This window comes from Narcine bancroftii, chromosome 3, assembly GCF_036971445.1.
Source record: "Narcine bancroftii isolate sNarBan1 chromosome 3, sNarBan1.hap1, whole genome shotgun sequence".
NCBI classification, from domain to species: Eukaryota; Metazoa; Chordata; class Chondrichthyes; order Torpediniformes; family Narcinidae; genus Narcine; species Narcine bancroftii.
In genome coordinates, this window is record NC_091471.1 from 168,175,843 (window position 1) to 168,189,669 (window position 13,827).

Below are 13,827 nucleotides of genomic sequence, written 5' to 3' on the forward strand. Positions count from 1 at the left end.
CATGATTTTAAAGAATTGGAACTGACCTCACTGATGATATAAATGGTCAAAATGATTTAGAGAAATATATTATCGAATTCAGACATTTTTGATTCAGTTCAGTTTGGAGTTGACAGAAGTCAAAACCCTATGACACACAGGGATTGAAACCTTGTGAAAGATAGGGTTGAGTTACAGTAACTAGAATAGGGGCTGTTACTCCTGGAAAAAGGGAACACAGAATCAGTTGCTTTTGAAATAAGGAAGACCACTTTGCTGTCTCTTTGGGGAAAGAGGACAGATTTCTTTTGGGTCTATTTATGTATGGCCACTTCGTTTTAACCCTTGTCTGGATTTGTGAATTAATCATGGAAGAAAATAGTCACATTCCCTGTCTCTTTGAAAAGAGGGCAGAATTGGAGTAAAGAGGCCTGAACATATGATGTTTAAAAGTGCTTTATAATTATTTCTGAACTGATAATTAAATATCTTCAAGCAAGACTAAAATGATGATGAAGTTTTAAAAATTGGCTTTTCAGAGTGGGACTTCATTACATACACACATATACATTTTACATTTGTGCATAGTGGGGTTAAATTTAGAGTTAAGTGTAGAGATAAGAAAGATATGTTATGTTATTAATAGTTTAATAAAACCAATATCATTTTGAATCTACTATTGTCTGGTGAATTTTCCATTGCTGTTAGTGCTAACAAAGTCCCTTTAGTCCCAAACAAAATTAAAAGTGTTGTTAGTTCGTAACAGTAATATTTTTTTCATCTTGTGGCTCTCCAATATCTGAAGTTTATTGTATGTAGCTCTTGCATTAAGAAAGTTTGGCCACACCTGCATTATGTTCTTTCTTTCTTTCTAATATATTTTTATTGAGTTTAACATAATAAGCATACATAATAAATGATGATTACATAATGAATCAATTGTACACAAGCAATACATAACAAAGGGAGAGGAAAAAAATGAGTAAGTAATAAAATGTACATATCTACATTAATACTTGTAATATCCATATAGTAATAAACATAATGAATGCAGCCATGTCAGACCCATTATTTGACTGTTATATTAAAATAATAAGGATTTTTTAAAAAAAAGAAACAAAGAAAAAACCTAAAGGACTAAACTAATCTAATTCCCTCCCTCTAATCAAGGTTACCTTTTTTTGGAAGAAAAATCAATAATGATGTTGAATCACTGGTGACCCCCAGAGAACAGACAAAGAATTACCGGAACATTTAATACTTATTGACTCTTCCAATTATTAAAAAGAATTCTAAGAATGGGTCCCATAACTTAATAAATTGAAATTTTCTATCTTTAATATTAAACTTAAATAGGACATTTTGTCATAAAACCACTGCATATAAGTAGGGGATGCATCTTTTTTCCATTTCAATAAAATAGCTTGTCTGGCTATCAATGTGGTAAAATCTAAAATGTTTTCTTAACATCCTGACAGAGGTTCATCTGAGTCGTGAGAAAAACCAAACAGAGCAATTAACAGACAGGGTTCCAAGTTAATCTTAAAAATTATTGATAGAGTTTGAAAAATCTCTTTCCAGAATCTCTCTAAATTTGCACATTTTCAGAACATGGGAATCAGAGAGATTTCAAAAATTTTACATTTCTCACAAAACGGATCGATGTCTGTGTAAAAATGGGATAATTTAAATTTGGAGATATGTGTTCTACCACCTTGAATTGCAATAAGCAAAGTCTTGCGCAGAATGAAGATTCATTAATCAAGCTGAGAGTAGAGTTCCAGTCTTCATTTGAAAATGTTAGATTCAAGTCTCTATCCCAATCTAAATTGATCCCAGCCATTGGGACTGAATTTAAATCCAGTAAGTTATTATAAATACATGCTATTAATCCACCATGGAAATAAAATCCATATGCTAAAAAACAGATCATCTTTTTATTAGAAATTCACGAAAAAGCCGAAAGCATAGACTGAACAAAATGTCTAAATTTGTTAATATCTAAAGAAATACCTATTGGAAAGATTAAATTTGGCTAATGATTGTTCGAAAGAAGCAAAATTATTTTGAATAAAATGATCTTTGAAACTTTTAATACCTTTTCTATGCCATTCCTTGAAACATGCAACAAAGACAGTTGAAATAGATGGTTATCAATAATTGATATAGCCAAATGAAAAACCATTAATTCCAAAGAATTTCTTGAACTGAACCTAAATTCACAACCTATTTCTCATCACAGATTATTTGTTAATTTGGAAAAGTAAAATGGTAAGAAGGATTGCCAAGCTAGAGGTTTTCTTAGTAAACTGTAATTTCATTTCTATCCAGGAAGGCTGATTCATTAATTTATCTAAACTAATAGTAAATAACATATATTAAGCACTCATTAGTATAATCTACAATCTAGAATTGATAATCATCCATTTAATGTAGTCTTTTGAAGAAAGGCTTTATTTATATTTGTTTTTTTTTCCCTTGCCAAATATATTCAGAAATATATATTTCAGTGAGCTGAAAACATTTTTGGAGATTAAAAATTGGTAACACTTGAAAAAGATTTAAGAATTTGGGTAAAATATTAATTTTAATTGAATTTAATACATCCCATCATTGTAAAATATATAGGGAGATTTTTTAATCCTATCAACAATACCCAGAAATTCTCTTGCAGAAGTTTTTAAAATTTTTTGCAATGGTAATTTAAGTTGATGCTATAATGTAACAAACTTTAGTGATACTTGTATTTATAAAATGTAACCACCTTCTTTCCCAGAATTTAAAAGGTTCCTGTATCCTGGTTTAAATGGTTTCCATTACCTTGCTGGATAAAAATAGTACAGCAGGTTTCCAATTATCCAAAAACCACTTAACCAAAATTCTCAGTTATCCAAAAATTTTTTTGGTGGTAACATGAAGTCACAAGTTGAATTTTTTTTTCCACCCAATGTGCTCATGTGAGGCTCTGACACTCTGTTAGAGGAGGTGTCTGGGATCGGAGTGGGGACCACGGGCTCCTGGGCAGGTTCAGCAACGGCAGTGGGGAGGTGTCGGGGATTGGCAACAGCAGTGGGGAGGTCCCGGGGATCGGCGACAGCCAATGCAAGTATTTTGCTGATGATACTGGGCTACTTAAAGCCATTTCTCAGTTATCCGAAAAATGCAGTTAACCGATATACAATACAGTCCCGAGTGTTTCGGATAATCAGAAATGTACTGTAATATCTAAGGTGTATGGCATCACGACCCAAAACATTGACTGTCCATTTCCCTCAGCAGATTGACCTGCTGAATCCATTCAGCCTCTCTTTGTTCTTCCAAAACAGTTGTTGCCACACAATGTTCTCTCCTTGAAGCATCCCTCTCAATATCAGCATGCCACCCCCCAGTTGTCCAAGCACTCTGGAGGCTCCTGACTTTTCACACACTCTGTCTGGTCACCGTATATGCACCCGATATTGAGAGCAGTTTTTAATCTGATCAAGCATTCTCAGCTGTGTTGCTGCAATTATGGTGCTAAGATAAGGTCTAGAGTAGCTCTAGGAAAGGGGAAAATATTCAGACAGCTGGCAGTCATCCAGTTCATTCCATGTTTGTTAACAACCAGCAGCTTGTCTTGAAAAGAGCTGCGGTAAATTGAGACCCACAGGGTGCGTTACTGTGTAAACATGGGTTTACCTCCTTAGTGTGAGAAATGTAACTTGTAGCATGATTGAACCAGAACAATTTTGTTTCAGTTTTTGGCTTCCTCTTCAAACTGCTTTTTATTGATACTTTAAAGTACCAGTAATTGAAATTGTCAAAAAATATGCCCATATTGAATGGAACTATAGCATTATTTCTGCTATTGTTGAATAATTTTGCAACAAGGACATTGTCAACTGGATTTACAATTAAAAACCCTGGTATCGAGCACCTATAGGGATTGGTTGATGGCGAAAAGTGTATTTTCCAGTTGCTTGAGACTTGCTCTTACAATGTCTAACTAATACACCTACATTAAGAAAAGAACTGTTTAAAGGACAGAATACTTTCATGAATATCTAAATTTTAAAGTGTTTTACTTTATTTTCAGTCACATTTTTTGAAAACATTTAACCATCACTGCATCTGCAGGATCCCTCCTCTCTATGGAGCTGCCTGAAAGACGAACAATAGGATTATAGATAATTAATATGCCCTCCCCCAGTGCGATTCTTACCTTGGCAGGAGTAAGGAGACACTTTTAGAGGGTCACCCAAAGGAAGATGGCATCAATCAGCCCTTCATCCTGGGTGATGCCATTGCTGTTTCACACAACTTTATTCAAATAACTGCGACATCCAAAGTACAACCAAGGCACCCCACTGGCTGAATATTTGCTCCCATTTTCACCAAAGGTTTATGTGTTACTTCAGAGAACATTTACAATTTTAAACTTATGTATTTTTAACCTATTATTTTACTCTTATTTATTTTAACTTTTAAAATTAATTTTCCTCAATTTACTTTTGCTGGTTGCTTAAATTCTGGTGTTTTACTGTATTTTTAAATATCTGTGAACATGAACTGAATCAAACTCATAGCAGGAACCTCTCTCCAAAAAAAAAGCTGGTCAGGATCTTTCCACGATGGAATACACTTGGAAAATGGCCACAAGGAATTTCACTGCTGCAAGGAGTTTCAGCAAAAGTCCACCAGATTGATTCTTGTCACTTGGAGTTTGTTCTTTAAGGAGTAATTAAGCAGATTAGGCAATAAGAGAATGTAGAATGAGAAGTAATCTCATTTAAACAACACTTTTTTTAAACAGAGATGCACAGGGTAACTGAAGGATTGCCTAGAAGCAAGAGTTAAAGTTTTGAAGTAGTGGATTAACCTTTTGGGAGAAATGTGAAGAAATGTCTTAACTCAGAGGGTTGCGAATCTGAATATTCTTCCTCTGAACATTTTGAAGGACCCCACTGAGAAAATTAAGCCAGAAATTGAGAGATTTTTGAGTACTATAGGGATTAGTGTGGGAAAATGGAGTTGAGGAAAGAAGATTATCCATTTCATTGAATGGTGGAATGGGCACAAGGAGTCAGAGTGCCTACTGTACTTCAATTCCTTGTGTACTTCTGTTCCAATTTTGGTAGGCTGACCAAGGACATTGGTGTTATAGAGAATGGTTTTTAATGTTTTTTTTTAAAGCATTAATTACTGTTCATTTAGAGGCTACTGGAGATAGAAACTGAAATCTTAGAGCATACTTTATTATTGTGATGCCCTCTCTTTGTGATACAGTCATATGACATTTAGAGGTGATAGATAATAGTTTGCTAACATTTGTTCTTTCTATTGCAGGTCAATTGTGGGACGCAGGTTTTTCTTCATAATGGGAACTCTGTACCTTTACAGGTGTATCACCATGTACATCACCACTCTCCCTGTGCCAGGAATGCATTTTCAGTGTGCACCAAAGGTAAGAGCCTCTCACTGAGGACAGACTCTCCTTGTGGTTCAGTGACTTCTTATTTGTTTAGTGAGGTTCATTGTTTTACTCCCATTATTTAAGTATACTGGCATTGGAGGCTGCCTAAAGGAGATTCACCCATTTACTTCCTGGAATGAGCGTGTCTTCTTTTCCATGACTCTGACCTTTCTTTTGAAACACACTTTTAAAACATAAATCAGGAAAAACAGGTGGTTTCCTAAAGTTTAGCATGGTTGTAGGACCTGCTGAGTTCCTCCACATTTTTCTACTTTTACTAAAGTCACAACGTCTGTAGACTTTCGTGTTTGACTCCTGGTAGTTTATCTGTTTTTCCTATTCCTGATGAAAGGCTTGGGCCTGAAATTTTGGTTACCTTTTCCATCTTGTGGATGCTACGTGACCTGCTGAGTTTCTCAAGCAAATTTGTGTACTGTTTTGCACTTGACCCCAGCATCTGCAAATTTTCTTAATGACCATCAATTCAATGCATTTTCTTACAATGCATCTAAACTACTAGTGTTTCCTCTTTAACCAACGCACCCTAAAACGTTTGAGGGGCTCTTACACAAGGCCCAGCCCCTCATTGTCAGTGGCAGCAAGATGCTAGATTGTGCTCCTTTCCTTCCCCACAATGTCTTTGCAGTGGCTGCACTGAAATTCACTGTGTGCTCCAGCAGATCTGCACCCTGGAATGTGCTAGTCGACAGCATTCACTTGTGGATGTATCCTCACATAAGAAGACCAAAAAGCTTTGGGCAAAGCAAAGGAAGTCAGCTACTGTTTTTCTAAATTTATAATGACAAAGTTATCAGCATGGCAACAGGTCCTTCAGCCCAACTCGTCCATGACAACCAAGACGTCTTCATGAGCTAGTCTTATTTTCTTGCATTCAGCCCATATCTCTCTCAACCTTTCCTCTCCACGTACCTGATCAAATGTCATTTAAACATTACAATTGGACCTGCCTTTACCATTCCTCTGGCAGCACGTTCCATATACCCTCTGTGCGAAGAAACCCACCCTTTGGGTTTAGTTCTTCACCTTAAACTTCTGCTGTCTAGTTTTAGACTCCTCTGTCTTGGGAAAAAAAAGACTGTGTCCATCCATCATAACAATACACCTCATGATTTTAGAACCCTCAGTATTGTCACTCCTCAATCTCCTTTCCTCCAGGGAAAACAATCTCAGCCTATCCAATCTTCCAATCTCTCCTGTACCTCAAGCCCTCCAATCCTGGCAACACCCTGTGTTATCTTTTCAACAGGTTAATCAAATTCTTCCTGTGGTATGGTGACCAGAACTGCACACAATATTCCAGACACAGTCTCATCAACATCTTGTAAAGCTGTAACGTGACATCCAAAAGTATATTTCAAAAATACATAGGAAAGATATGAACCAAATGCAAACAAATGGAACTAGCCCAGAATGCCAGTTTGGTTGGCATAGACATGCAACAGTATAACACATGAATCACTGCTCTACACACTGTTCTCAGGAAAGCATACCATCGATAAATGTAGACTACTTTTGGAAGAATAACAACTTGCTGAAAGTCTCACTTATATTTAGTTGAAACTTGTTGGCTGCAAGGAACTAGCTGTTTGCTCCTGGCTGGTGCAAGCCATTCTGCAGGACCATATGCTGAGGAATGCACTGAAGTTTGATGCTGTTACTGCAAAAGCCCAATGGTGAAAAGCCCACTGTAAGACATCAAGGGTCTGGACCTGTGTGAAAACTGAATGTTCTATTGACATAAAATGTAAATGCTTGGTATAGTAAATACTGATAGATAAACTTAAATGATCAAATTAAAACCATCTAAATGCTGACCTTCTCAGCTTGCATTCAGATTTATGGTCAGAGTACATACATGACATCACATACAACCCTGAGGTTCTTTTCTGTGATGCAGAATTACCATTTATTGGTAGTGCAAAATAACTGTGCACAATGTATACATGTAAACAAATAGCAAATTTAAACAAACTGACTGCAATTTAGAGAGAATTAGAAAAAATCAATTAAGTGCACAAGTAGGAGTCCTTACACGAGTCCCTGACTGAGACTGTTATTGAGAAGTCTGGTGGTGGAGGGGTAGCAGCTATTCCTGAACCTGATAGTGTGAGACTTTTGGCTCCTATACCTCTTTCCTGATGCAGCAGTGAGAACAGAGCATGTGCTGGGTGGTGTGGATCTTTGATGATTGCTGCTGCTCTCCAATAGCATGGTTCCCTGTAGATGTTCTCAATATTGGGGAGGGTTTTACCTGTGATGTCTTGAGCAGTGTCCACTACCTTTTACAGGGCTTTACGTTCAGGGGTATTGGTGTTCCCATACCAGACCGTGATGCAGCCGATCAGCACACTTACCACCACACATCTGTAGAAATTTGCCAGGGTTTATGCTGTCATACCAAACCTCCGCAAACTCGTGAGGAAGTAGAGGCACTGACATGCTTTCATCATGATGCCTTTAGTGTTTTTGGTCCAGGAAAGATCCTCCAAGATAGTGACTCCCAAGAACTTTCCACCTCTGATTCTTCAAGGATTTCTCTCTTAATACCTCTGGCTTTCCCTTCCTGAAATCAACAATCAGTGGATTGAGTGGAAGGTTGTTGTTGGGGCACCATTCAGCCAAGTTTTCAATCTCTCTCCTGTATGCTAATTCATCACCTTTCTTTAAACAACCCATTACCATGGTGTCGTCAGCAAATTTATAGATGGTGTAATTGTCATACTGAGCTATACAGTCTTTGGTGTAAAATGAGTAGAGCAGGAGCTAAGAACGCAGCCCTGAGGTGCTCTGGTACTGATGAAGATTGTGGAGAGATGTTCTTACCAATTCTCACTGATTATAGTCTGGAGGTGAGGAAATCCATGATCCAATTATATAGTTGGGGGGGGGGGGGTGGTGAGAGGTGGTTCAGTCCCAGGTCTTGCAGTTTGCTGATCAGTTTTGAGGGGCTGATGATGTTAAATGCTGAACTGTAGTCGATAAAGAGCATCCTGATGAATGTATCTTCACTGTCCAGGTGTTCCAGGGCACTCCTTGATTAAATTTTAAAAATCCACTATCTTGCTGTTATAATAAATGTATTTAAAGTTTTGTGGTACATCCGATTATGATACCAACAGCAATGGTAACTGATACTGTGAGGTCAACAAGTTGCATTCAGTTCAAGGGCTCCATTACATGGTTCATCACTGAACTATTATTGTACTACGCCTGCTACTTCAGATTTTATCTCAATAAAGCTGTTTTCTGACCTCATGATCTGATTGAGTGACAAGGCAGCAAAGAAATATTATACACAATAAGTCTGTTTAATTTTAAAAGACAAAGAAATGATTCATATGCTGAGTTCAAATTGAATAACAGCTTTTAAGGTGAATGCACATTTTTTAATGGTGTATTGTGCAAGAAGCTCCTTGAGTCCTCAACTGTTGCCAAACTAAAGCCAGCAGCTCAAGTTTTTTGTTTTGGGGATACCTGATATTAAATAGAGTTTTACAGCTTGGAAACAGACCTTTCAGCCCAACTATTTCACAATCAGAATTTATTATCATGAACATTTCACAAAATTACAAGTGCAAAATTGCTATGTTTTATTTTATAAATTAATTTTTTAACAAACATAAGAAGATCGTGTCCATGGTTCATTGTCCATTCAGAAAGTTGATGGCAGAGGGGAAGAAGCTGTTTTTGTACCATTGGGTGTTTGTCTTCAGGGTCCTGTACCTGATAGTAGCAATGAATAGAGGGTATGGTTTGGGTGGTGAGGGTCCTTGAGGATAGAGCCTGCTTTCTTGAGATACCACCTCTTCTTGATGTCCTTAATGGAGTGAAGACTGATGCTCATGATGGTACTGACTGAGTTCACAACTCTCCATAATCTTTTCCTGTTCTGTTCATTGGCACCCCTACACCACGCAGTAAATGTTCTCTGTCCCTGAAATTTCCCTGCATTTAGCTCACATTTCCTGTAAACTAATTGTACCCAACTTCACCACTTCAGCTCATTCCACATACTCACCATCCTCTGTGTGGAAGAAAAAGGGACTTTCAGACCTCCACATGAACTCTTAGAACCATAGAACATTACAGCACAGAAACAGGCCTCTTTGGCCCCTGTAGTCTGAGCTTTTGCCTAATCCCACTGACCTGCACCCAGTCCATAGCCCTCCATACCTCTCCTATCCATGTGGTTGAATTGCGTCTGCATCACCACTTCATCTGGCAGCTCGTTCCACATTCTCATCACTCACTTTTTGAAGAAATTCCCCCTCGCGTTTGCAGTAAACTTTCCCTCTTAACCCATGTCCTCTGGTTTGCATCTCACCTACCCTCAGTGGAAAAAGTCTATCTATATTTACTCTGTCTATCCCCCTCATAATTTTAAATATCTCTATGAAATCTCCCTTATTCTTCTACACTCCAGGAAATAAAGTCCTAACCTATTTGACCTTTACCTGTAACTCAGTTCCTTTAGTGTTACAAGATCAAACCAGCAACCACAAAGAAGGCATATCACACAGGGGTAAAGATGAACAATTACTTTATTAACAAAAAATTCACCTTCAAACTTTAATTCAAAATCCCCCCTTTTATAACAATGCCCACTGGTTACGATGAAAATTTCTATAACAGTGTAAAACTAACAAATTCCCCAGCCTAAATATAGCACATGTAATTAAAGTTTAAGTTATATTTCCAACCAGCCACAGAAAAACTTGGACACAAAACACACAAGACTCACAAAACTTCGATCTCAACTGAATCAAAGATCATAAACAAACTTCAGTTTGTTTGGTAAACTGAAGCCAAAAGATCTTTGAGAGAGAGAACACAAAATTTGAAGTTGTACTGTGTTGCTTGCAGAGAGAGGAACAACTGGCTTGATCTGGATCCTTCTGGCTGCCTTCGGAATGTTCATCCCTTTTAAAATGCCCAACATTCTAAACTGCCTCCCAGACAATGACTCTGCTTGGGCCTCATTCCACTTCATAGCCACACCCAGTGGTGGTTTGTCTTCCAAATCCAGAAATTTCTAGATCGTCATCTGCACATGCCCAGTCCATCTCCCACTCTCTCAGCAGTCCACCTTCACCTTGGCTCTCTCGGCAAACTGTCACTTTCCAACACAACACAGAACTCTGTAACACTAGTAATTCTTCTCTGCACCCTTTCTATCTTATTGATATCCTTCCTGTAGTTAAGTGACCAAAACGGCATAAAATACTCCAATTTGACCTCACCATTGCATTATACAACTTTACAATGACATCATAACTCCTATACTCAGTACTTTGATTTATGAATGCTAATATGCTAAAATAACCCTATCCAGCTGTGATGTCAATTGCAGGGAATTATGTAACTGTATTTCCAGGTCCCTCTGTTTTACCGCACTCCTCAGTGCCCTACCATTTACCGTTTATGTTCTTTCTTGATTTGTCCTTCCAAAATGCAACTCCTCACACTTGTCCACATTAAATTCCATTTGCTGTTCTGTTTATGGGTTGACTCTCGTCTGCCATTTAGGCTCGAGATGACTTCGACCAGCTTGAGAAGTCAGCAAATATCTCATCAATGTTTTTTTTCTCTCTTTCAGCTGTATGGAAATTCACAAGCTAAACTGCAACGAATCTTAAAGTTGATATCTGGTGGAGGTCTCTCCATCACTGGATCACATATCATGTGCGGAGACTTTCTCTACAGTGGTCACACTGTCATGTTAACCATCACCTACTTGTTCATAAAAGAATGTAAGTGGTTACTGTGTGGGTGCAGGTGATGATCTTAACTGGGCCATTGTAAGAGCGTAGATGCATTGGTGCTGTGGACACCACATGCCACAATGTACTTCTGAATGTTGGACTTAATCTTAATTGATATTAATAACAGGGAGATAATAATAAAGCATTGCCCTAGAATGGTTAAAAGAATACTTCCAAGACCTTGCTGGACATTTCAAGGATTAGAGTCAGAACCACAGGCCAGATCATGGACAAGAATCGCTACACTAGATTTCATTTTTTTAGGAATGTTCAAACCTTGTATCTCCCCCCAACTGGTGTTCACAACAGGTCAGTAATTAAATTACTCAGCAGAAGTCCTGACGCAAGAATTTTATTAATGATGAAAAATAGAACAGAATTCCTTATTCTGATATGAAGTACATTTATATAAAATTGAGTGATGCAGAACTTTTTTTAAGGTGAAATTCCTCTGGCCATAATCATTGTAACTGATCCTTCCCCTATGGTCAAAGACTGTTTTGCATTTTCTCTCCTCACCAGATCTGAGTAAAGATGGTTTAGCTCATTTCCCATCTGGATGCTATGTCATCTGTTTGACAGTTTTTAATGTTAAGGAGTCCAATCTGATTTGCATTCCAGGTGGTCAATTACAATTTCAATAAGTACAAGGCAATCATGCTTTGCTGTTTGATGGGAAGACAGTTTCAATGAACCACACATTCATAATTGGATATTTATCAGCTGGATACAATAAAATAATTTGAATCTTCCCTGCTCCTGTTCTCTTTGTTAAAGCATGTTAACCCCAAATTAGCATGGAATGCCATGAGAAGTAGAAAGAGAAAATTCTTTCATGTTAGCATGTCATAAATCTTTTCAGGTTAATTGTCATGAATACTAAGGTAAGTAGGGAAGTTTGTTTTACGAGAGTCAACCCATAAACAGTACAGCAAGCAAAACAGTACAGAAGTGCAAAGTTACAGGGAGAGATCAGTTTGTGCATAGCAAAGTCAGTATAATTTTACTGGTGTAAGATTTATTCAGAAATCTGATAAAAGCAGGAAAGAAATGGTCCTTGAATCGGGTGGTGCGTGATCTCACACTGTTTCTTCTTCTCGAGTGGAACATGGCATGGGTGGGCTAAGTCAATATCAATGTTGACTACTTTTCACAGGTGGCAGGAAGTATAAATGGAACCAATGGAAGGGAAGAGGTTTTGTGCGATGGCCTGAGTTGTGAGGTGGTCAGACCATCACACAAAACTCTCTACAATCTTTCAATCATAAATCTGTAGGAGCTATTGAGGAGTGCAAATGATATCCTAATTTTTCTCAGGATTTTGAGGAAGTAGAAGAGAAAGAATTCAAATATGAGAAACCTATTGTATATGCGTATTGAAAAATACTATCGTTCTGTGTGTAGACAAAAGCCACTGGGGTCATGCACATCTGACCTTCCCACCCTGCAGTGAATTTCTGATATTATGGAGCATCAAATGTACAGTCACTCAGGCTGCTCTTCTGGTTGGTAATGCTGCAGAGGTGGGCATTGTTGGCAAGGCTGCTTTTTCCTTCCTATCTCTGTAACTTAATCCACCCATTCACTGAAGCGAGCATTGGATAAGGGCAATAAACCACAAGTAGGTCGATTTTTTTTTTAAGTTAAATTTAAAATTAATTTTTTAAATTTTAATTTTTAATTTAGACATACAGCAAAAGGCCACTTAGGCCCACAAGTCTGTGCCGCCCAATTAACCTACAATCCCTAGTATATTTTGAATGGTTGGAGGAAACTGGAGCCCTGAGGAAAACCCATGCAGACATGGGGAGAATGTACAAACTCTTTATAGACAGAGCAGGATTCGGACGCCAGACCTGATCGCTGGTGCTGTAAAGGCACTACGTCAACAGTGCCGTCCATCTAATCACTTCAAGGCTCTTTTTTTTGGATAATCATTCTATGAATCAAAGCCAGATCAGTATGATCATTGATATTTGCCACAAAGATATGTTGATTGAGGGAATAGAGGTCTCAATCAAAGGGATTGGAGTGCACATTTTCTACAGATTCCTTGCCTGTTCACTATTCTTAACCCCAGACCCATTGATAACATGCAAACTATCCTGTTGGCACAAGTTTTCCTTCTCAAAAACTGTTCGTCATGCACTGAATTGAGGCTGTCAATTATTCACCCCATACATTTTTGATGCTTTCTGAGATATTGCTGATAGAAGGCTATTGCAGTATGCAGCTGAACTACTGGAATATATTCTTTCCCATGCAATGGCAAGAATGACATTTGTCGTCAGGCTATATTTCCATATCCTGTTATTTGCACCACACCCAGTCTCACAGAGAAAGCTAAGTTCTGATGAGCAGCAGATGCATTCATTTGATATGTGTTTAAGCAACAGTATATCATTAATGTAAGATGTTATTCCATGCCTAAAACTATCTGGCCTTAAGCTTGAGATAGACCTTACAGATGAACTTTGCAGCCATTTCTTGCTGTTCTGATGCTACATAGTTAAAAATAAAAGGTTCAGAGTTCAAACTTTGTGCCTGTATATTTTCCACATTCAAGCGCTGACTAATTTTCCAGAGCCCATGTACTTCCCTCTTCAAAAACCT

At 37.8% G+C, this 13,827-nt stretch overlaps 1 protein-coding gene across 7 annotated transcripts in view; it reads left to right on the forward strand.

The window, feature by feature from the left end:
• sgms2a (sphingomyelin synthase 2a) overlaps positions 1–13,827 on the forward strand; it is a 138,818-nt gene that overhangs the window by 85,641 nt on the left and 39,350 nt on the right. For all 7 annotated transcript variants that reach the window (XM_069925763.1, XM_069925760.1, XM_069925767.1 and 4 more), the window contains 2 exons: positions 5,305–5,422; positions 11,049–11,202. In XM_069925763.1, coding sequence (XP_069781864.1) covers positions 5,305–5,422; positions 11,049–11,202 — 272 coding nt within the window. The remainder of the gene's footprint in view (positions 1–5,304; positions 5,423–11,048; positions 11,203–13,827) is intronic.